Below are 24,922 nucleotides of genomic sequence, written 5' to 3' on the forward strand. Positions count from 1 at the left end.
GAGGATGTTGAGGCTACAAAAAAAAAATGGAGAATATTTAAAACTGAATATCCAGAGCTGAGATTGAAACCCAGAACCGAGGCAGATGGCACCAGATCACCGAGAGAACCATCATTAGATACACAAAATTGGTGGCATCGGACTTGCAAGCTTCAAGTCAAATCAGTCTAATTGGGCAAGGAGCAAATTAAAATGTGGCAATTTTGAAGCTATTAAAAACAAAATGCATCCATTTTTTTCATTTAATGTATCTTCAAGTATACCTGCACAACAATGCATATTTATATAAAACATTTCATTTTCACTGGCTGTAACTTTATAAGTACAGATCTAGCAACCACTCCAGTGAGCGGTCATGAGTTAGGAAAGAATCAGTAAGTGGCACAACACAAAACAAATGGAGGAACCTTTAATTTGATTTTAACTTCTGGCAGCCTATATACAATTACATTAGGATGAACTTTCTAAAACGTAAATAATGGTGTTTCTGGACGCATCTTGTCGCGAATGGTGTCCCAGAGCGGTCGGAGACGTGACAACACACCAAACGTGCCTGAGGGATTTTTCAACCAGCTTCCTGTCACTTGGCGGCGCGGGAAAATGCCAGCATGGACAGAGCGCGCCACTTCATCTCCCTCGCCATGCTCACGGGGGAGGAGATTAACATGGGGGAAAGAAGGCCAGGGCGAGGAGCATTGAAAAACGCATCGCCTTTTTCTTAGGCTGTGGCGAGGCTCGGAGCGGCGGTGGCCACCGGGAGTGCAGCAGTGTCGGACGGCGTGACTTCCATCATGTCGCTTGCCTCGGTGGAGGAACTCTCTCTGGGTGGGCCTACAGAGCACAATGGACAAGTTATTTAATCAAAGTTGAACCTTTTGATAGGGCGTTCGAGGAGTTTATTGCTCATAATTGGTATGCTCGTCAAACACGCAAATAACTGTTAATTGTAATCAATAAAAATAATCATAAGCAGCTCACCGCTTTGCATGGAGACGATGATGCAGTCGTCGTCGTCCTCCTCAGTGTCAGCTTGAAAACCGTCTGCTTCCATTTCTTCCGTCTGGCAGGGGTGAAGACCAACACAATATGAGCTCGAAGTGTTTCATTTTCAAATATTAAAATTGATTACCTGATCTGGGTCGCTACATCGCTTCATGAATTTGGTGATGGACATGCTGCCAGCGCTCTTTCGTTTGGAAGCCGCCGACGTGGCGGAAGTAGCTTGCGGCGTGCTGGGCGAGTTGCCCTGAGAGCCCGTAGCCGCTTCCTCACGGGACTCCTCCCGCGCGCCGCTGGTCACGTAAGACCACTGGCCGGGCACCGGGAGAGCCTCCAGGCCGAAGCGGGACAGGACGTCCGCATGTGCGTACCAGCAGCAGCGTCGGTAGGTGGAGCGCTTCTCGTAAATTGCGCTGTTCTGAATAAGACGCTTCAACTGTATTCTACAAAGAAAATGGAAATGATAAAGATTATAACACAGCTCTGCCACAAACTGCAAAAAAATTAATACAATCACTTCAAAACTTTGAAAGAGGGTTACAGCTTTACCGGGAGGGAATGTCTGGCGAAGTTTCGGGGCTGGACAGTTGAGAGGGTGGCGTGGAGGGCAATGTCTTCTGCCGACAATACTCCTGAAACTCGGTGATGATCACCTTGCTACTGTTCAGGTTGCCGTGCAGCAACGGCAGTAGCTGACTGAGCACTGGAGAGACAATGTTGTGTGAAGTAAGAACACGTAAAGTAGAATTAAAAAAAATAATAATAAAAATAAAAAAGGGGGTTTAAACAAAAGAATACCCCCCATCACACTTACACTGTGCTTCTTTGGTGCACTTGTCATTCTGCTCCTCTGGGCTGGGGCTCACGTCAGCCTTAGGTAAGGGTTCTATGAGGCATGCAGCGTATGACTGCAGGAGATCCGAGACCGGGCCCTCGCCCTCCCAGAGGCAGCCCCTCACCACTGGCTGCAGCACCTTCATCTTGTTCTTGCTAGACATCAGCTCTTCCCACTCCCTGGCTTTCCGCCTCTGTTGCAGTTTCTGCTTTTCCAGGTCACCGCCATCCTGGAGAGTAGCACGGCCGTTAGGAAAACTGGTCACAGACGCCCCCCCTCAAAAAATGGCCGCCGTCGACTGGCATACCGCTTCTTCTAGCGCCCCCTCGTCATCCGAAAGATAACCATGAGGGACGAAGAAGCCATCGTTGTCATCATCGTCTTCGCCTCCCTCCTCCTCGTCCTCCTAAAGGGGTTTAAAATACAAATGATCTTTACATATCCAAACGCTTGACACTTTATGCATTTATTTCATAATTTAAAACAATTCCCCAGTTCCCACAATTACAAGCTGCAGGGATATATTATGCTCAGCTAATGACAAGTTACACTTTCGTTTGGTCACTGGACAGCATCGAAGCTATGCGACTTGAGAGGCTTTGGTGGGCTGCTTTATATGCATCACAACAAGCTGGATCTTGCCAGTGCTGTATGCGCATAACAGCGGGCTGGATCATTTTTGCGGGTCGATGCCACAACAGTAGCTGGATCTCGCCAGCGAGTGTTGAATAATGGGAGATAAAAATCAGTACTTTGATTAATGCATAATTATCCATCCATCCATCCATTTTCTTTGCTGCTTATCCTCACAAGGGTCACGGGGAGTGCTGGAGACTATCCCAGCTATCAACGGGCAGGAGGCGGGGTATACCCTGAACTGGTCGCCAGCCAATCGCAGGGCACATAGAGACAAACAGTCGCACACACAATCACACCTTGGGGCAATTTAGAGTGTCCAATTAATGTTGCATGTTTTCGGTATGTGGGTTGAGAAAACTCACGGAGGCACGGGGAGAACATGCAAACTACACACAGGCGGGTCCGGGATTGAACGCAGGACCTCAGAACTGTGAGGCCAATGCTTCCCCAGCTGAACCACCATACCGCCATGTATAATTATATACCTATAAAATATACCTGTACCTAGAAAAATCAATACTACAATGAAAGTGTGTTTGCTGTATTTGTTTCTATCAGGTTGTCCTTAACAGTAAGAACCGCTTAAGAGGCTAAATTTGTGTTTAAATGGAATATTAATAGTCTGAAATGTGGTATGCTGTAAATTATAGTTTTCAGAAATAACTAATTTGATGTTGCTTCTTTTATATCATAATACTAAATTAAGATGTCACTTCTTCGCCATGGGAGTTTTCTTTTCTTTTAAACCTAGTAGTGTTGGTAAACTTCACTGGTGGCGTGTTGCTTTAACTATTGCTCCTATAAACCGTTAATAATACAAATAATTTTTTTATGAAGGGTTAGTCAGGAGTAACCTATGCTAAAATGGATTCAAGATTTCATTGAGGCACATTTTCTAAGCATTTTTAGAATTATAAGTTCTTCTGCAAGTACTTTTGGGTCATCTTGCGCAGGTCAGAAAGGAAAGGTTCTTCAGCAGAAATAAAAATCCTACGTGGTCCACTGAGTCCGTTCTCTGTGCCCATTTTGTGCAACACCTGTTGGCTTACAAAACACACCAAAATGCAACAGCCCCACGGAAACTATGGCAGGAGACTAAATACAAGAAACAAATAATATCCAGAAGTTGCTGACAGCAACAGAAATATTTCATTATCGACATGACTCGCAGTGCCTTCGTGTTGTCTGATCACAGTCAAGCCTCCAGACACTTGTGTTGCTGCCAAGTCACATGAGCATTTTTTGTTATTTTAATGTAGTACGCACACATTCCTGTTGGGTTTGATATGACCCTGACTCAGGTGGAGATATTATTAGCCAACTTTTAGCGAACAAAGGACTAGGATTTGGATCTTCTGCAACAGGTGTCATGCGTTTGAGTCAGTCTGATGATGTTATTTGACAAGAACATGATTTAGTGACTATATGCCTTGTATGTAGACAGCAAGCAAGATTAATAACAAGTGCTAGCCGTCCAGCCCTGATTGTTATTCCATCCATGTCACCTGCCTTCAATTCCTTCCCCATCAAAACTCACCCCTTCGCTGTGTGACAGGGACTCCCCGGGTTCCTCTTCCTCCCATTCTTCATCACTGTCCACCTCGTAGTCTAACAAATCCTGTCGTTGAAAGGGGCAACAACTATATGAGACAAACCTTACACTTATTAAAAAAAAAAAAAAAAAAAAAAAAAAAATATCACAGAATGTTCGAAGAGGCAGAAGATGAGCTCAAAATGATGTAAAGGCATTTGATCCTTGCTCTGTTGCTACATTTCAATGTAAAACTTTTTACCGTGTCTTTCCTGAGGGGGCATCGTGGTGAGATGTACAAACTCTTCTTCCTCCAAGTTCCCCAGTAAGCTGGACGGTGGTTCTCACGAAAGAGCAGCAGCTTCATTGGTCCGTACAGTTTACGATCAGGAATGGCCTCTGCTTTGGGTCCATCCACGGCAACGCAATCGCTGAGAAGAACACAAGTGTCAAAAGCTATGAGCTTTTGTAAATCTGTCTTTGCTTGTGGGGGAGATTAGACACTGTGCAACGTTTCACAAATCAAAACAGCTCCCAGGTGTCTTCACATCATGCCTTTGACAAACGAGAATCATGGATTGTGTTTTCACTCACTAAGGCAGCACTTCATCAAGACACCAAATTACACTTACCGTAATTTCTCGAGTATAATGCGGCCCGAAGTATAGTGCGCACCCCGAAAAATTGATCTAAATAAAATCAGGAAAACCCTTCTACCAATGTACAATGCGCGCCACCAATTTGCTGCTACCCATATCCTCAAAATATTGGGAATTATCTGTATTTCATTTTTGTTAGATTTGTACTTGTATTGTTTTTCAAAAAACTGTCTGTACAACAATCATTAATAAGAACCATTGTGCACGTGCTGACGTAGCCGTAATATAACCTATATAGTAACCCTAAGTCTAACCAATACATAATCTAGGCGAGCTATCGTTGTTTCGGACTGTGGCGCTACTTCCGTGTTGGCAGCGTCATCGGCACGAATGAAAACATTTCTCTTTGTGTCTTGGTTTAAGTTAAAACAAACTCACGGGCAGTCGTTTGTGATCTTTGGTGCAGTAGCAAAAAACACACTACGCTATTGATCGTAAAATGCAACCTCCCCGAGGAGGTCAAACAGTTCAGATTGGGGGCGCGCATTACCGTAATCAATATAAATATGTAATATAAGATATCAAATATCATACCGAAATGTATATGTATACTTTTTTATTTACCACTCTGTGTACCTATATACAACTATACAATGGGATTGTATTTTTTTATTTAAATAATCCATACTGTTATCAAGAAAAACTCAGACAAGCTCAGTCCACTACACATTTTCAGAAACAGGCAGCTATCAAAAGATCTGCTTCATTGTATAAGTTCACACTTGAACGGGTAGGCTGGCCCTCCAGCGACCCAACTATTTGCATACATGCAAATAGGTCAATTTAATGGAATAAGTCCCCTTAACATGGAAGTTTTCTACGCAAATAGGTTTCACTTTTCCATGCATTACGGAAATGCAGTTATGTTTCGCAATTTTAAGCTCTCTCTTTTCTAATAAAGCAAAGGTAAAATTTGAGTATTTCAAGTAAGTCTCACCTATCGGGGACTGGCACTCTGGGTCTGGTGGCGCCAGAGCGGCGAGGCTTCTGGCTTATCCAGTCCTTCAGTGAACAAAGGTGGTCTGTGGGGCTCAACAAACAGCGGTCCAGTTCCTCCAGGGCCGACTCCTCGCACTGAACCCGGCACAACGGCGCCATGCACATGTTGTCCTTGATCTCGAATGGAGCAAACTTCCCACAAGCCACTGCAAGAGTCTGACAAAGGAAGCGGAGTCAAGAGGTTTGCATAAAAATGGTTCCGTAACTCTCAGGATCGTGGCGCTCTACTCACCTTTGGAGCTTGCTGGATTTTAGGTTTCTGAAAAAACCTTGTAATCTCCGCTTTCTCTGCTTTGAGACGCTAAAAAGCAGAACAAACCCCACCGCATTGACATGTAACCACTTTAAAAATCACAGCTGTCCACGTATTGTATCAAAAGCTACATATTCGTGTCAAACTGGGGGGTGGGTGGAAAAAAGAACTCACATCTTTCTCTTCTTTCACCCGCTTCTCCTCTTCCTTCACCCGCTTCTCCTCTTCCTTCATCCGCTTTTCCTCCTCTTTCTTGCGTTTCTCCTCAAGCTTGGCCCTGGAAAAGAAGGTGAATAATATTACAATATAGAGAAGGAACAAAAAAATGACAGTGGAATTTTGTGGTGGTGTTACTCACTCCAGCTTGGATTTGCGCTGCTCCTCCTTCGCTTTCAGCTTCTCTGCCTTTTCCCGTTCCTCCTTCTCCTTTCTCTCCCGCTTCTCTCGCTCGTCCTTTTCCTTCTTCTCACGCTTTTCCTTTTCGCGCTCTTCCTTCAGCTTGCGGCTCTCTTCCCTCTTTTTCTCCTTGGCCACCTTGGCCTCTTCTTTTTGCCGTTCCTTCTCCTGGCGCAGCCGAATCCTCTCTTCTTGTTCTTGGAGACTCTACGGGGGGACCAAACCAGAACGTCAACTTGCTTTTCGAAGTTGTTAATAAATGTGAAACCTTGAGCCATGACTGTAAAATTATTTGAGGAAAACCTGTAAGTCTCACCTTTAGTGAGCGTCTTTTTAGTCTTTTATCTGCAGGGACTGCAGTGGTTTCTGGCTCCTAGGGTGGGGAAAATCAAGTTCATTTTGACTGAAGGACACCAGTTTTACCTCTGCAGTCATTAATCAGATGATAGAACATTTCAAGTTACAGCCCACTCCACAAGTGATTGCTGGAATTGCAAAACAGTTGACTTTTATGCTAACAACAGAGTCGTCGTTTTAAACGGGATCAATTGGACCTTTCAATGTCACACAACAGTCACATTCACAATCACACCTAAGGGTAATTTAGTATCTAATTAAAGCCTGTTTTTGGGATGTGGGAAGAAACCGGAAAGCCTGGAGAAAATCCACGCAGGCACCGGGAGAGCATGCAAACTTCACGCAGGCGGAGCCGGGATTTAGCTCGGGTCCTCAATACCATGAGGACAACGCTTTACCAGGTGACGGCCTACAGTAATTATATCAATGGATCTTCTTTTCCTTTCAGCTTGTCCTGTTAGGGGTCAAGTCAGAATTGTGTTGTCACATGAGCACGTACTGCGGCAGGCGTGGTTGCGGGCGTGTGCTCTTCAGTTTTAGTCCTCTCTGGCGAGCTCTCACGTGTGGAACAGCCTGACAAATTTGACAACGTTGACTTGTTGGCCAAACTGGACACATTCTCCGATGCATTCTGCTCTTCCAGCTCACTGCCGGACTCCTGCGTCGTATCAAGCAGCAAGATCCCGTCCTCCTTCTCCTCCTCCGCAGTCTCGTCGTCTTTATTTGTCGGGTTTTCTGTGCGGTCTGACGTGTGCGTGTCAGCAGCGCGATCCCCACGTATGGAGTTCCCGGGGAATATGCTTGTGTCGCCACTTAGTCTGTCTTTTAATATGTGGGGAGGTGTGACAGACCCATCTTGCCATTTGATGGGAGACGGGCCTTCGTGGGTTAGATCTATAATGTTCTCGTCTGAAGTTGAAGGGCGGCTTTTGCTGAGGAAGCAATCAAGGGGCCCGCGGCCATTCACCAAGGCGGGTCTACTGGACACGGCAAGGGGAGAGGACTCGTTGTCATTCTCTGTGTCAGACATGACTGGTTCCGAACAAACATCCGCACGGGGACGCTTCGGCGATGGCTTGCTTTCTTTTGGTTCCGGGTTGAGGCGCTTGAAAGGGAGGCGAGCTGCAGGCGGTAACACAAATACACAGTCACCGGAAATGGCTGTTATAGAATGCAAAATCTACTCAATACAGTGAAACATTATGAAAAGTTGACTGAAATTGCCTGTATAAAAATAATTGGGTCTTTATAGAGTGCCTGACCAGCTATCAAGGGTGAGATTAAAGAACCAGGTAAATCTTTTTATTAGCAGCTCGTCTAAAAATGTGTCTCTGAGCAAGTTGTTATGAATTTTGAATTTTCATTCAGAACACTTTTATGCTTTTTTTAAGTAGGGCGGTACTTTCCGCTACTTTTAGGTGATAAGGCAGATCAAGAAAATGTCATGAATATTGCCCATCCAGATTCTGGATACAAATTGTAACAGGAAGTTGAACGTAATGATTTCAAGTCCAAATTTATACGTGCAAGATCCCCGTTTGTTCATATTTACCTTGTACGAGTTTCTTGTTGGCCTTATTCGGTTTACAATCCATACCTGAAAAATACAATATCAGTGAGACATCAGACAGCAAATAAGAATGAACCAGCATTGACCATGATCACAACCATCAATTTTGAATCAAATGTTTGAGAAATCCCATACAATTATGTGCAATGCGGACAGTAGCTCAGGACACTCAGCATGACTTTCAGAAGCTATTTCAGAATCAGAATGCAATAAAATCTTGTTTTTCCAACACCAGAACATGCTGTTTTTTTGTTTTTAAACCGTCAATAGACTATCTTGTCAACTATAATGCAACTCATTATGCATTTGGTGGTCACCGGTGCTTAAGACAAGAGAGAACCTCGGTTAAGTGTTAGCACTACTGGTTGTTTACAAACATGCTGCCCTTATGTTGAACACGTTATCTGACCATAGCAATGAATTCAAACCTTTATGGACCCAAGGAACATATTTTTATCATTGAAAAATCTCATGGCACACCAACAAAAAACAGTAATTCAAAGTGAACGGTGTAGCGACGTTGAAGATGTAACGGCAGTGAAAAAACGTCACTTTGAATCACACGAGCGCTCGCAACAAAACTGTGTTTCCTGGTATGAAGCGACATCCATCCAGCAGGCGCCAAGAAATATCAACACAGTAACGTATATCTATATCAGACGTGATTTGACTGACTGAAAAAAAAAAAAATAGCCAGTGGTTTGGGCGCTGCAAGCACGATCAAAGAATGGTCACCCATTTTAACGTGCATGTTTTATAAATTGTTTTATGAATGAAATATATCTAGTACACTTATAAATAAATGCTATTCTGTTTTCAAAATGTACACAATATGATCGTTCATTATTTAGGTGCATACCTTAACCCGAAAAATTACAAATTCAACTAAGTAAACTACTAGAAGTGAAACTAAATTGAATTCAGATTTGCATCATGGCATGCAAGCGTGCTTTCATAGTGTGTATATCGTATCCATTCAAAAACGTTTTAATTTCTTGGTTTAGTATATGTTTGAGACGCATGAATTTCACAACAATTATTATCGTCATGTGTCGTTACCAGTAAATAATAGACATTTTTACAAGTAACAGCTTCTGAACTCTCATCTCGATATTGTGGTCGATCGATTTTGCGAATGTAGTCGCTTAGAGTGGTAACTTCCTTCTTTCCAACTGTATCGACAATTTCTCGTTCCATCGGAACTTCTTTTTTTATCAATTTCTTTCACACAAGAGGCGTTTTTCCTCTTAAGCACCGCCATCTTATTCACTTGAAAATCGCCCCATGATCTGCCTCGAATACGACAAGCGTTTTCATTGGTCAGGAAAAACACATTCGACCAATCAACAGACGTGTATCTAATCTTCCACCTCGCTAGCAAAAGTCAGACCGCAATATGAACAAGTGTGGGTTCTGGCACGGGTTACTGTCGGAATATTGCAGAAAAATTTTGATTGTTTTTTTAATCAATAAAATTTAAAAAGATGGAATTCCACCTATAAACGGAAAAAAATCACGTGTACTATATACAGTGGTCCATCCATTTTACAAGTTGCTCACCCTCACAAGGGTCGCGGGAGTACCGGAGCTTATCCGAGCTAACTTCGGGCAATAGGCGGGACTACACCCTGAATTGGTTGCCAGTCAGTTACAGGGTACACATCGACACCATCACTCAGCGGGAATTGAACCTACACTGCCCACACCAGTGAGGAGTGTGTACTACTACACCATCAGTGATTATATTGTGTCTTTTTAAGTATATTTATGTCATCGGTAACTGTGGATAAACTACAGTGTGGAGAGTCTTTATCACCAAAATGTAAAAGTACAGTCAATGAGTGGAGCTTCTTTGCTAATGATTCCTTTTGTTTTATAATACGCAATTAATTCTGGCGGCATAGTAGACAACTGTTTAGTACAACTCCTTCACAGTTCAGAGGTTATGGGTTTGCATTCAGGCTCTAGCCTTCTGTTTTACTCCCACATCCTGAAAAACACCCACATCAGGTTCATTGAAGTATCCTTGGGTGTAAATGTGAGAATTGCTTATCCATTTGTGTCTGAAATATGCCGGCATCGAGTTTAGGGTGTACACCGCCTCTCACTTGAAGTTAACGAAGATAGGCTCATGCACACCCATGACCCTAATGAGGATAAGAAAAATGTATGAATTGGGGGATTAATTCTGTTAGTGCTGTCACATTGTAAAGCAAATTGTTTTTCTAAAAGGCGTTATGGTTGAGTGAAATATGTCATGTTCAAGAAAGTTTGTATTTTTAAAACGGCATTTTCAAGTTTCAGTACTCTGTATTGGTGACTACTCAAACGTGAGTGCGTGTACTTGTATGGATTCCTAAATTTACGGGTTACACAGCGACAACATACGTCAGTGTCATTATACATTTTTTTCCCAGAATGAAATAATCTGTAAGACATTTATTATTAAGTGTAACTTGGTAAGATGCGTTGTAAATGATATTTAAGTGTATTGGGATGGTACTATTTGGTATATTCGAGGTTTTAAATAATATAGACTATTGTAAAACTATTTGGGGGAGGGAGGCATTCATTATTTGTACCTAGGCTTGGTCCTGAACATCTGCAAGGTCTCACCGACTTTTCATGGCAGGTAGTGGGGCCAAATCCCCTTGATTTACATAATTAAGAGTGTTTATTTGATTGAAATGATTTGATTTGTTTTGCCGCCACCCAGAGGTGCAATAACCTCTTACGGTCAAGGCAGAGAACGGTGCGTGGCCGTCATGGAAAAACAATTGAAAAAAAAAAACAAACAATAAAAAAAAAAAACATTTATGTATATAAAGTCACAACCGAACACTTTGGAGTGTTCGACTGTCTAAATATATGTGCTATTGCATGAAATTTAGAAGATTAAGTCGTCGACTTGAAACTAATTCTGGACTCCATTAGCTTAGCAGAACTAGCCCAAGAAGGCCGTTCAGTCAGCGGCGGCTCCGGTTGGGTCAACCCAATCTTTGAGCACCTTTGACGGCGAGGGAGGTGGAGGGAATATCCCGCCGGTGTTGGGAAGGTAGAGGCCAAGTGGACACGGCGACGTCAACCATGCGGGATAGTTGATACCATCACGAACCGAATTGTGTTTGACGGCGATGAAGGAGGCGAAACGGCAGCGCTCACCTACCAGGATGAACGTCAAGTTTTGGGAGCCGCGCAGAAAAGTTAGCATTTCTGAAGAGGCCAAACCAGCATTCGGCGAATATGCCAAACAAGCGGCCATATTTCTCATATTAATATTATATACAGCCTTTGAAGGGGGGCGCTAACCCTCGGACGGCAAACGTGACATTTACAAGTGTATATTACACTAAACATGGACAACAGAGTGACATTAGCATACCTCGTCTACGGGGTGTAGAAGCTGCCAAGTGCCCCTCCACTGACGGTGCCTCCGCCGCCAACATCCTCGTACCACCAACCTGCGGGTGCCGGCCTCTCCGGTGGATGAACTTTCGATATGACGGCACGTAAACAGCCCCGGTCGAAGCGGGGAGGGGGGGAACTTAACCTTTTGTCGCTAACTCAACGACATGTATGACTAATGTGTTTCCCCCGAATGTAACCCACGCTCGGCCGCTTCCAGCTCTTTCAGGTCCCTCCGCGGCTTCCCCGCCGCCTGCCTCGCGCTCCTAGTCGGAATTGGCGGGAGTAAATTGCTTGCGTCAGAAAGCACAGCTGATTGGTCAGAGGTAAGCCATCGAGTGCGTTTGTTTTGCCTCTCAGCCCTGCGCGGTTTGACAAAACTGCACTTTTAAGTGTAGGATTGAAAAGGAAATTAATGTTTTTACGATTTCAGAGGTCAATATTAACTAGTAATAATAAAAGTACGGACTTAAACGTTTCATTTTTGTGTCAATAAGTAGTAAGCGACATCTCCGGAACATAAAGTACAATAAACTCAAGTTTGCTGGTGATATGTCGCTCAGACGGTTGCATTGGGCGTTCCGATTGGGCACCAGTTTTGGAGAGCTGCGTTCAGTGCACCCCAGAAGTCCAAACGTGGAGAAGTTGATTGCCACATCTCTAGTAGCAGAGTAAAAATAAAAGTAAACAATAAGGAGCCTCTCTGGGGAAGATTTGTCTTGATAGTAAATGTTCATTTAGTAAAACTGAACCTGGAAATGGAACAGTTATTTTATGGCTGCCCCATGAGCGCTACATTCCGGAAAGAAAAAAGTTCACTATAGTTAACATTTATAATGTTGTTCGGAACCTTTTAACACCCCCCACCCAAAAAAAAAAAAAAAAACAAACAAAAAACACAACATTTCATCAATCCTATTATTGTAATTGTATTGGATTGAAGTAAATAATTATTACAGTTGTCTTGGTGGAACAATGGACCAATTGGTTAGCGCATTGGCCTTACAGTTCTGTGGACTGGGGTTCAAATCCCGGCCCCGCCTGAGTGGAGTTTGCATGTTCTCCCAGTGCCCGTGTGGGTTTTCTCCGGACACTCCAGTTTCCTCCCACATCCCAAAAACTTGGATTAATTGGAGACTCTAAATTGCCCCTAGGTGTGATTGTGAGTGCGGCTGTTTGTCTCGATGTCCCCTGCGATTGGCTGGCGACCAGTTCAGGGTGTACCCGGCCTCCTGCTCGATGATGGTGGGGATATGATCCACTCACGCGACCCTCGTGGGTATAAGCGGCTTAGAAAATGGATGGATATATACATAGTTGTTTTTGTCTATTTTTTTTAATTGTCATTTAGAGGAAATTTCATTCATTGTTGTTGATACTTTTTTCCTAATATTGTGAATTGTATAGCTGATTATGGATGAGCCATGAAACATTCAATAAATAAATAAATACAATTTTAAAACGTTGTAACTTTGAGACCTTTGCAGTGACAACAGCTATGCAAATAAAGCTGAGAAACAAATTGGAACAGGATAGAAGGATTCCAAACAGCTCCAAATGCACAAAGTTAAAACTCACATTAAAGGAAGCCTTGGCAGTTTTAAGCTACATTTCACTAATAAGTCTGATCAAAGACACGCCCTTCTGTTTTTCTCGAACTTTGAACAAATGACTCACAAACAAGGCATGCTTTCTGTCTCTGATCGGTTGTTTTTGCTCATGCACAGTGGTTAGGTTTTAGTTCAAGAGACTAGTTCAAGTACACTCACCTGTTAATATTTTTATTCACAAACGTAAGTACCATTTGAGCATAATGTGAAAGTTGCATGCAAATTTTAGACTTGTGTATTTACGAAAAAAAGTATTTTGTTGGAGTTGTCTGGGTTTGTGATTGACATCTAATACCTCTTTGAAATAATTCTTCAAGATTTTTTTCAAGATGAGCTTCTTAATTTTTAAATTAGAATACCCTCAACTAAAAACATTTTGCTAAATTCACAAAAAAAATGGAAGTATCTTGTTTTATTTGGATTCTTCATGTATCAAAATATAATAGTTTGTAGTGACATTTAAATTCACTGTAGCTCGTGATAAGAGGTAGTGAGATCACAGGTCTGATGTCACAAATAAAAATGACTCCTTTTATTGTGGGAGAAATAAGTTGTCCCCTTTTTTTAAGCACTGCCCTTCTCATAATTTTTTTTTTTTTTTTTTTTGGAAGGGGCGGAGGGTCAGAAACTTTGTGGTTTTATTCACAATAAGGTTTATAAGGAACGCCATTCTTGCTTGGAAGAATTTATTGGAAAAGTACCAGGCCTGACCAGGAATGACCAAAAAAAAAAAATTAAATAAAATCAGCAAATAATTTATCCCTATTATAATTGCATTGAAAAAGCAACATTATTACCCCCCCCCCCCAGCAGGGATATAACACCAGTAAATATTTTCTTAAGAAACATAAAATAACATTTGAAAAACAACATGCAAAAGTGAATCAGTGGGTGCTGAAACATGAATACTGTATACTAATGTTTAGAAATCTGTATCGTAAACAGCCATCAATTGCAATAAAGAAAGAAAAAAAAATTGTGGCAACCATCTTGAAAGTCTGGGGGGCGTTTACCCAACAGTTTAGTTTTGTTTTTTCTTAACCAACCACTGGGACTTTCGAAAACCCCACTACAACCCCAGCATTTACGTCCGTATAAATCCCATATTTTGTTGTGTCAATCGCCGTCATGCCATTTAATGCTTAGGGCTGACTCTTAAAAAAAAACTTCCTGTTTCGATTGTAAGACATACTTCTAAGCAAGAATGATTTGAGTGTGACATTTTCACGTGTGGGCGGTTTCAGTGTTGAAGTCACGCGCTTCCTGTTTACTAGCAAAGAGGGGCATGGTGGGAAATGTCGTTTTTTCCGCCATCAAGCGCATTAAGTAAAACCGTTTTGGAACTACAGACGCGTCATTGCTGCGCAGCCGCAGTCATGAATTTGAGGGGTGAGGGGTGGTGGTCGAGGAAGCGCGTCCTGGATGAGTTGCTGACCACCCCTCAAATTTCGACTTGAGAAGGTAAACGCTTTTCCGGTAACATTAATGCGTATTTGTTAGCTCCAACAATGACCGATGAGTTGTTTTTGTTGCACATGTTTATTTCAAAGACATTTTTTTGCATACATTTACGTTTAATGGCTCCCACAGCGTGCAATAGATTAGCTTTTCAAACATGACGCCAGACAGAGTTTCTGTATGAGCTAAAATACTGCATGTGCATTTATCTGATACCATAAGTGTCCCTTTTTAGACATCAAATGTATAATATATATATATATATATATATATACATATATATGTACTCAGCTTTTTTTGTTTTATCACTCGAGGAACCTTTCGGGTAAAAGGTCAAAGTTTAAAGGCTGTAATGTGGATAATGATGTGAACTTTGCCTCTGGCATTTTTTTTTTTAAATATGTTTTTTTTTTTTTTTTAGGGAAACATTAGGATTACAGCATGACAGGTTTGTCCATTAAAAATTCTTTTTGTCTGTCACTTCAGGGCTCAGGTGTCATACTGGAGGCATTAGCGCCTGCATGGTTTAATAGGAGGAAACAATATGCCAAAAACTGAGTGTCCAAAATGAAGACAAAGTAAAATATCTGTACTGTGAAGCAAAACAGTCATACCACAACGTCGTGTCTATGATCGTGAACACAATTTTATATAGCCTACAATTGCTAGTTAGAGCATATTGTGATGCCCTCAGAAGTCAGACACAGCCACTGGTGGACTTTCAATCAGTTTAGTGAACGAACTTGAGAAAATCAAAAGAAATGCGCTGTCAGTAAGTAAGTACATCCATACGCAGGCTTCGATAGCCACAATCCAGTAACTCAACACAGCAACTGGCTAACGGTTAGCCAGTTAAACGCTTCCCCGAGTTAACAAGAACAAACTGTACTCACACTCGCCGATTCCCATATCACTCACCAAGCCTTTTAAAGCTACACACACTCAACGTTACAGATATTTACGTGTACAACAGGAGCATGGTGACCCACGTAGACCAACAATAATTAATGCACCTTGGAAGAACCTAATTTAAAAATATTTGGTAGTTGCACCACCATCTTCCAGGCTAAACTATAACAAGTGTGATTTTTGATGTTTTTGTTACATAATATTCCTCAAAGCTCCAACTGTTATAGTTGCACCTTTACTTCTTAAAAAGAGAAACTATTGATGATAGTTTTTTTGTAAAAAGAAAACATCGGAGCTGTTCACGATTTATGTCATTTTAAATTTGATCAAAAGTGATTGTACTGAAGCAATAGATAACCGAACCTTAACTTTGACACCAAGGTATGTAGAAAACATTATTTTTGGTGTACCGTTCCACCCTTAGGGATTATGCATTTTATGTGGTTTCACTGTTGTAACTGTCCCCTTTAACTTGCCCAGAATGAAAACAAGTTTGACACCCAGCTTTATAGAGCTCGTGCACATGACGTCACCATTTTCACGGCGGCATATTGCCGGTCAAAAAGAGCTGCTCGACATTGTGGGGGAGATTGAACCAGAGCAGAATATTCACAATGCCTGAGACTTGTTGTGCTGTTGGTTGTTACAACAGACAAGACAGATATTCAAAGAGATCGTTCTATAGAATACCATCTGAAAAGACCAGAAAAGATCGATGGATTTCGGCAATTAAATGGATGGTGCCCAACCAAATACTCACGACTGTGTAGCTATCACTTCATTTCTGGTAGTAATTATTCTTCTTAATGTCAAATTATGAATAAGTATTTTTAATGCCAAGTTGCCTCATTTTAGAACAATACGTATTAAAAATAATACAACACGGAGTCGTCGCCAACGTACATGGAAGCGTGTTGTGGCCACACGTTAAACCTCTCCTTGACAGATGTTTTTTTTTTTTTTTTTTTTTTTTTTTTTTTAAATATGCATTGTTCTCGAATGAGTCCAATGCGTTTTTAAAAAAAGCAAATAAACCGTCTGTCGCGGAGAGCTTTACATAGGTTAACATGCGGCCGCAACAAGCTTCTGTATACTGGGGCTGAAGCCTATACCGGCGGTTTATTTTCTTTTTTTAAATACGCATTGGACTCATTTGAGAACAATGCATATTTAAAAAAAAAAAAAAGTCTTTCACAGAGAAGTTTACCGAAATTTAACATGTGGCCACAACACGGTTCCATGTACGAGGAGCCGCCTCGCTCTTTTTTTTTTTTTCCCCAATCATAGTTAATGAATGCGAGTTTGTGTAAAACCAGGGGTCATTTATATGAATATTGGTATTTGTATTGAAAAAAATCTGAGTGGCTCCATCACTGTGGATGGATGGATAATAGATCCGGCACCGAAGTATTTGTATGCGTCCAGAGATTTATACACTTTCAAACTCTTCCGCGTAAATCTCAACGACTTCCTCACCAAATACTTGTGTAAATCCAGTTGTCCAAGACAAGCGGAAGCGGGTTAGCAGTCCACTTTCTTGTCAGTGAAAACATCGACTTCGGCGTTAAATATGGCTCCTCTATGCCAAGTGTCTCTCATTTTTGCACCTACCTTCGTTTATTATCACCTTCTAAATGTTTAACGGTATCGGACAAAACTCTGGGGGTTGTGCTGTAAGACATATTTTCGTGTTGTCTGCAACCTAAACCACGGCCGGCGTGGTCCATTCCGGAGGCCAAAAAACGGTTGACCATTCGTACTTGGGGGTTCGAGACTTTAGGGGACTCCAGGGGTGGAGAGGCGTGGTGGAGGCACATCGATCCATCTCGAATGAGCACCAGAATGCGTTGCTAGACCGGCAATATGGCCAGTCACATAATTTCGGTGACGTAGGTACCCGAGCTCTATAGCTACTTTCAAATAGATAACAGAAGGTTGAAATGCTTTCTGTTTCAGAACGGGCAAACAACTTTCCTCCCCTGCCTAAATTCCTAAAAGTGAAGCCCTGCTTTTATCAGAATATCCAGGAAGAGATTCCCGAACCCCATCAGCAGCTGGTGCAGCGAATCTTCATACTTTGGATGAGTGAGTTGTGTCGTCACGTGTACCAGATTGCCACTTCCTCTTCGCGAGTCAAGTCAAACCCTCTCGTTTGCCGCAGTGTATTCTGGGACGCTGTGCTTGAATGTGATTGGCTGCATAGCGTGGTGGGCTGGCGGGGGTTACGCCTCCAACTTTGGGTTCTCGTTGCTCTGGCTCGTCCTTTTCAGCCCTGCCAGTTATGTCTGCTGGTTCAGACCCATCTACAAAGCTATCAGGTGCGTCACGAAGGCATTTCAACAAAGGCAGTATCACAGAAACAGCAGTGCAATCATTGTTTTACACAATTCAACCACGACTCCGTGTTAACTATAAAACACTAAGCTGGAGTATGAGTCGAAGGTTCACCGCTATCCCTTTGTGAAGCACGCTCGTATAAAATAACAGTCTTCCTATTAGAGATGAAATGATGTAAAATTCTATATCACGATTAACATTATTATCACAGAACAGACCCCCAAACCCCCACCCCCCAAAAAAAATTGATGCTCACAAATCTTTTATACTCACACTTACATTTTACACTCAAATTACATATTTACACTTAGACGCCCCCATGAAATATCCTTATATTGATTAAGACTAATTCATTGGAGGCTTTGTTATTAACTGTTATATAACGTATATTATAGTCGATTATATTAACCCTAAACATATCCAAATATTTGAAAATATTAAGTTAGATTTCGTTCGGTGAATAGATATATACATGAACACAAAAGAAAAATATATCAGTGCTTTGAATTTTTCACTGTGCTAAAATGTAAACCATAAGCAATTACAATTAAGGATTATGATATCAAATTGCATTTTGAGTTGATAATAGTGATAAAGTTCTCTGTCTCATCACATAAGGCTTGAAGACCTTTGTCTGCTTTTTGAGGGCTACAATCAAGAATATCTTCAAGGGCTACTGTAATTTTCGTTTTTCCCTGAATTTTCTTTTATTTTTTCAATTTTTTTTATGCTGGCAGAAATGAGGCGGCACGGTGGGTCAGCTGGAAAGCGTTGGCCTCACAGTTCTGAGGTCCTGGGTTCAATCCCGTACCCTCCTGTGTGGAGTTGGAATGTTCTCCCCATGCCTGCGTGGGTTTTCTCCCACATTCCAAAAATATGCAACATTAATTGGACACTCTAAATTGCCCCTAGGTGTGATTGTGAGTTTGTTTCTATGTGCCCCGCGATTGACGGGCAACCAGTTCAGGGTGCCTCCTGCCCGTTGACAGCTGGGATAGGCTCCAGCGCTCCCCGCGAGCCTCATGTGGATAAGCGGCAAAGAAAATGGATGGATGGATGGATGGCTGAAATGAGATCTGTTCAGGTTGACTTTCTGACAGTTCCACATGCGAAATGTACATTTCAGTTTTCCTGCAAATTGAAGTCCCAGCTCCAAATGCATCATACTTCAAAGTGTTGGACATGAAAAGAAGGAAAATGGTCACCATTTGATGTTTGGTGTTTCTTTCAATCTGTGAACAGGGCGGACAGCTCCTTCAACTATATGGCCTTCTTCTTCATCTTCTTCCTTCAGGTGGTGCTGTCGTTCATCCAATGTTTGGGCTTCAGCAACTGGGGCATTTGGTGAGTTGCAGCGAGCCACCGTGGGAAAGAACTAGAAAAAGAAAAAGTTATTTTTTTACATTCATAGTGGACAAAGGTCCATTCTGTGACTCTGCTTGAGGTTCAATTTGTAATTTCAAAACATGGGGAATTTTTTTTTTTATTAAAAGTTAAGTTTCACGTTCGGCATCAATAGAACATTTACTAGTTCTATTGCCATTTATTTACATTAACTGTCACACAAGTGAGATATGTACTGTAGAGTATAACGAAAGTAAAATAAGGTAAAATTCACCATCTTTAGGGGTAAACTGAACGAGAAAAATAAACACATAAAAGTCACTGATAAAATTGTAAAGTTCAACCCTAAGATGGGGGATTTTTTTTTTTCATTGCCTTTTTTTTTTAAACTCGGATGTAATTTAAAATATAGAAAAATACAATGGTGTAGACTAAATGGACCTCTGAGAAAGTGCAATTGTACTTTTAATAGCAAAACAAGTACCGTAATTTCACACGCTTTCGACCCTGCGGTTTATGCGGTGATGCGGCCCGAGCGTTAGCGCAGTGCTAGTGTTAGCACACCTGGTTATAAATCTCGGTACACAGAAAGAGTTTAACGCAAGCGCACATTTCTTCAATTTGGCTATAATATAAAATAGGATGCTTTTCAAGCCTAATTTCTGCATGTATTGCGTGGAACTCTGCTCACGCAACACTAGAAGGCTTTGGAATCGAGCAAAAAGCTTTAGTTTTGGAAATATTCATGTTTGTAACTTTTTTACAGTGAAAAACTGAGATGTTTTTTTTTTTACATTTTAACTTACCTCTTAATTTTCTTGCAGACAATTGTACTCATGTACTACTGTCAGGTCATACTAATAGTTTTAACAAATAGCGGTATGCCACTGCAGGGCAACAGGAAAGTCAACCCTTGCACATTAATTTGTACGAATAAAGAGCACCTATTTGATAAATGCCTTTGTGTGATATACTAACTACACTGCTACATCTCTTGTCACCCAACACCACGCAGTGGCTGGATTGCTACGGTGACGTTTTTCAGTTACAACGTCGCCGCCGCCATAGTGATGCTTCTCACCACGCTGCTATTAACGTTAGTGACCACCTTAATGGTGGTAGTGCTCATCAAGGTGAGAGGACAAGTATGCACACACACACAGACACACACACACACACGGGCGCACACATATCACTAGAAGTGGGGTACTCGAGTCATGTTATTTGACTTGAGTCAGACTTAAGTTGCCAATTTTAGGACTAGGTTGGCAAATATTCAAGAAAGACTCAACTTGAACTTGAGTTGAACTGTATGACTTGTGAGGTGTGTGCCTCGGTGGAGCACCTGGTAAAGCGTTGGCCTCAGAGTTCTGAGGTCCTGGGTTCAATCCCGGACCCTCCTGTGTGGAGTTTGCATGTTCTCCCCGTGCCTGCGTGGGTTTCCTCCGGGCACTCCGGTTTCCTCCCACATTCCAAAAACATGCAACATTAATTGGACATGCTAAATTGCCCCAAGGTGTGATTGTGAGTGTGGCTGCTTGTCTCCATGTGCCCTGTGATTGGCTGGCAACCAGTTCAGGGTGTACCCCGCCTCCTGCCCGTTGTCTGTTGGGATAGGCTCCAGCACTCCCCGCGACCCTCATGAGGATAAGCGGTGAAGAAAATGGATAGATGGATGGACCTGTGAGGTCTTGCCTGTTCACATTTGAAAATAAGGATTTTCTTTTTTTTTTTTTCTATCAAAGATAGTGTGACATTTGTTTGGGTTTTGAAAGAAGAATTGTCTTTGATGACCCAAAATCCATCCATCCATTTTCTTTGCTGCTTATCCTCACGAGGGAGTTTATCCCAGCTGTCAACGGGAAGAAGGCGGGGTACGCCCTTAACTGGTTGCCAGCCAATCGCAGGCCACATTGAGACAAACAGCCGCAGTCACAATGACACCGAGGCGCAATTTAGAGTGTCCAATTAATGTTGCATATTTTTGGGATGTGGGAGGAAACCGGAGTGCCCGGAGAAAACCGACGCAGTCACGGGGAGATCAAGGAAACTCCACACAGGCGGGGCCGGGTCCCCAGAACTGTGAGGCCAACGCTTTACCAGCTGATCCACTGTTCCGCCTGACACAAAATCCTTATTGATAATTTCTTACACTTGTCGCCTCTCTTCATACCATCACAGGTTCACAGACTGTACCGTGGCAGTGGAGGGAGCATGACTCGTGCTCAAGAAGAGTGGGGCACTGGCACATGGAAGGATGCGCTGGTGAAAAAGGATGAGTTCAGCCCTGTCGACCGGACCGCTCAAGGCCCCAGCCTGCCGGAGTACCCTGCAGCCGTTCCCAATTATCTGGAAAACCGCAGTTGGTAATTGTCCGGCCCCATTTTTTTTACCTGTGAACGCGACTGGACCGCAATAGATGCAAGAAATTTCAAATCCAACCCATACCTCGTTCACGGAGGACAGTATTTTCTTTGTATACATTTTTGGAACACTAAACCCCTTAAAAACAAAAAAAAAACCCACACAATTTCTTGATAACGCTCCCGTCCAAAGAGGTTTTATACAGTGACGCCTTGTGGTACGCGTTCGTTTTTTCGTGAGCTCTCTGGTCACACAGTACACAAATATTTTTTTTCCCACTGAAATGAATGGAAATGTCATTAATTTATTCCAGCCTCTCAAATTAAACACAAGTGTTGGCAATATGTTTTAAAAAAACACACACACACAAGAAAAGTAAATTAAGGTACCACTGTTGTTTGAACCATAATCTACCACAAAGTATGACTCACCTTATAACATAAGCCTTGAAAATGGGTTGCTTACAGATGATTTTTTTTTCTTTTTAATGCACCAGAAGTGTGCATGTACATGCACTTATGGTGAAGACTCTGTAATTTCACTGACAACCCAGGCTAAATTTAGCTCCTCCCTTACATATAAAGATCTCAATCCCTCTGTTGAGCTGTATGACTTCAACCTACTTTCTTAACAAAAATTACTACTTTCCTTTTAGCGATGGCTTTGGCAGCATTAGTCAGCATCTTAAAGCCTAGTAAAATGAAAATATGTTAATAGTTGAGTTTTTAAGTGAATAGGGAGGAGGGCGAAAAAGACAAGTGAATTTTTGAATAGCAAACCTTGAATAGTCAGGGTTTGTTATAATATTGAGCAATGTTATCGTGATGTCTGTCATGTGTAACTGGAATGTAATTCATAAAAAAATCAAGGGTGGAAGACTTTGAGTGGCAGAAAACACCATCAAACACTAATCTTTGTCCGTGTAACACTAATGCTGGGCAGGAATTCACATGCAATGGCTCCATCTGAGAAACTGCTTTTGTGTTTTGGTATGAGCTGCTGCTGTTTTGGTTAGCAACAATGTTCCAACTGGGCGCAGTGCTTTGTACATTTATAACGTCGTTAACCTATTATCTTGTTGTCTAATTAAGTAAGTGGTCCTCAAGCTTTTAACACAAGCTACCACCGTAATGACTAATAAAAAAAAATACTGTTGGGTACTAGACCAAGGTGTTCAATGAAAACAAACTGGAGGTAATTAATATTGTAGGCCACTCTAATATTGATAGTTTTGAGGAGACGAGAGTTGCGTAATGATTCCAATGTATGTATTTCAGGTTAAAGTGTACCTAATTGTTTAAAAACAAACAGTTCTAAAAGATGGAAAGCAAATGTATTCAACCTAAAAGTTAAAGACAACTTGACTGCACTTATTACACATACTTTTCTGAATTCAAGAAAAGGTTGGAAGCCACTGCAACATTATACACACACTTTGAACATTTCCAGTAATTCATTGATTCTTTCACGTACCACTAGAGGGAGCCCATGTATCAAGTGGTGCTTGTACCGCAGTATGAAATTAACACACAGTTTCAACAAACGGTAAAAGTCCAGTTGACTTAATTCAACCTTTTTAATGTTGAACATGTACAAAAATAAACAAGTACAAAACTTTGAAAAGTAAAATCCAGTAAATTGAAAATATATAGTAAAACAATTCAATGTATCAGTTTATGAACCACACAGGCACACGTAGACTGAAGTACCACAAGTACCTTTGTGGATTAACTTGACGTGTATGACTGAGAAGAAAGAAAGAAAAAAAAAAGCATAGTTTTTAACAAATACATTTTTTGTGTTGATACTGTGACAGTTAATGTAAAAATGACTCAGGCGATTATACTATTAGGTTAACGATCAGTGAACTCAGGTGATTAGTTGCTTTTTTTTTCCTGATGGGAAAAGGGAGACATTTTGAGGGAGGTTTTTATCGTTTAGTCTTAAAAGTACAGACCACTATTTGAGGAAATATAGTTAATTATTAAATTGAAACATTTCCTTTGAGAAGCCCACCATGACAAATTTTGTTCAAACGGGGAGCAGTTTTGATGGCAAAGGGCGTGTGCCTTATTTACTACATATTATTACGTCTTAAGACATCTGACTGGACATTTGCTGATTTTGAATATATTACATATTTTGCATGTGATGGCTTTTCATTCCCGTTTTGTGAACAGCGCTGCAGAATGTTTTTTTTTTTTTTTTTTTTTTTAAATCCTATTTTGCTTTCTGTACATTGACTTTTTGCCCATCTGATGATTCCAGATTGTCTTTGCAAAGATTTATTTTGTGCCATCCAGTGCTTGTGGGATTTTATTTCACAAAGTGTCCTCTGGTGTATTTTGAGTTTCAACTTCAGTACAATTTTTTTTAATAGATACAGGTACATTACAGTACACGCAGTATTGTATGTGTAGTTCAGTCAATACTATGCATGTTCCACAAAGAAGGCTGTAAATGTCAATCTCAAAAATAAACACATTGAATGAAAATAAAGGTTGCACGTGGTTAGCATTCTGCCTCACAGTTCTAAGTTGCAGGCTTTGTTCCATCCTGTGTAGCATTTTTCATATTCATCCTGCGCACATTTGGGTTTTCTGCAGGTATTCTGGTTTTCTCGCATATTATAAAAACAGGACGGGAGATTTTTAATTGTCCAATGGTGTGAACAGTTGCTGTTTGTATATTCTGTGCCCTTAGATTGGCTGCTCAGCAGTTGAGGGTCAATACCTAGCTTGGCTTAAGTCAGCTGCGATAGTCTTTCGTAAGCGTGGCGTAGCATATCTTAAAGTGAGGTGAATTCAGAAATTTGTTTCGGAATACATTTTGCTTTCTTTAAATATAATTTTTGGAAGGAAAACATGCAAAGACCGACAAGTACGTAGTAGTATTATTCAACTGGAGAATGAAAGTTTTGCACACTTTCAGTTCTTTCAGGTCACGTCGTTTGAGTCTAAGTGATCATAGAGTCCAAAATGAGTTGGGGCTGACAATCTTAACCCATTCATGGGCAAGGTGGCAATTTTTTTCCTTATTGAGATAAAAGTCTCCAAACAGGCCACAATCAAGAAATAACACTTTCATTTATGATTAAGTTATATTATAACTTTACTAATTTATAATCTCATCCCAAAAATGGGATGCTGCCCGTGAGAGGGTACTTGGTTTTCTGAGTCATGATGCAAAACGTAATGAAGCTAATCAAATTATGGACAAACAAGAAATCAGCCGTAAAAAAACTAACATCTTACCCA

General features: G+C 41.4%; 2 protein-coding genes across 3 annotated transcripts; one reads left to right on the forward strand and one right to left on the reverse strand.

Annotated features, from left to right (window-relative positions):
• Positions 1-228: 228 nt before the first annotated feature.
• chaf1a (chromatin assembly factor 1, subunit A (p150)) lies at positions 229-11,950 on the reverse strand. The gene is made up of 16 exons (XM_061824524.1): positions 11,621-11,950; positions 8,221-8,265; positions 7,168-7,790; positions 6,628-6,684; positions 6,274-6,518; positions 6,090-6,192; positions 5,895-5,963; positions 5,601-5,818; positions 4,267-4,435; positions 4,011-4,091; positions 2,142-2,240; positions 1,814-2,063; positions 1,549-1,702; positions 1,130-1,442; positions 979-1,060; positions 229-831 (listed from the first exon to the last, which is right to left on the reverse strand). Exons 1-16 carry the CDS (start codon positions 11,682-11,684, stop codon positions 719-721), a joined length of 2,685 nt encoding a protein of 894 aa, XP_061680508.1. The 5' UTR covers positions 11,685-11,950; the 3' UTR covers positions 229-718.
• Positions 11,951-13,320: 1,370 nt separating this feature from the next.
• On the forward strand, positions 13,321-24,178 carry scamp4 (secretory carrier membrane protein 4). Of its 2 annotated transcripts, none has more exons than XM_061825892.1 (7): positions 13,321-13,436; positions 15,133-15,159; positions 17,577-17,705; positions 17,782-17,938; positions 19,200-19,301; positions 20,317-20,434; positions 21,483-24,178. In XM_061825892.1, exons 2-7 carry the CDS (start codon positions 15,153-15,155, stop codon positions 21,669-21,671), a joined length of 702 nt encoding a protein of 233 aa, XP_061681876.1. In that variant the 5' UTR covers positions 13,321-13,436; positions 15,133-15,152; the 3' UTR covers positions 21,672-24,178. The 2 variants fall into 2 exon arrangements, with proteins under 2 accessions (XP_061681876.1, XP_061681875.1); XM_061825891.1 differs by lacking the exon at positions 13,321-13,436 and adding an exon at positions 14,603-14,714 and having other exon boundaries at positions 21,483-24,177.
• The last annotated feature ends 744 nt before the right edge of the window (positions 24,179-24,922 follow it).

The sequence above is a fragment of the Syngnathoides biaculeatus genome, chromosome 7, assembly GCF_019802595.1.
Source record: "Syngnathoides biaculeatus isolate LvHL_M chromosome 7, ASM1980259v1, whole genome shotgun sequence".
Classification (NCBI taxonomy): domain Eukaryota; kingdom Metazoa; phylum Chordata; class Actinopteri; order Syngnathiformes; family Syngnathidae; genus Syngnathoides; species Syngnathoides biaculeatus.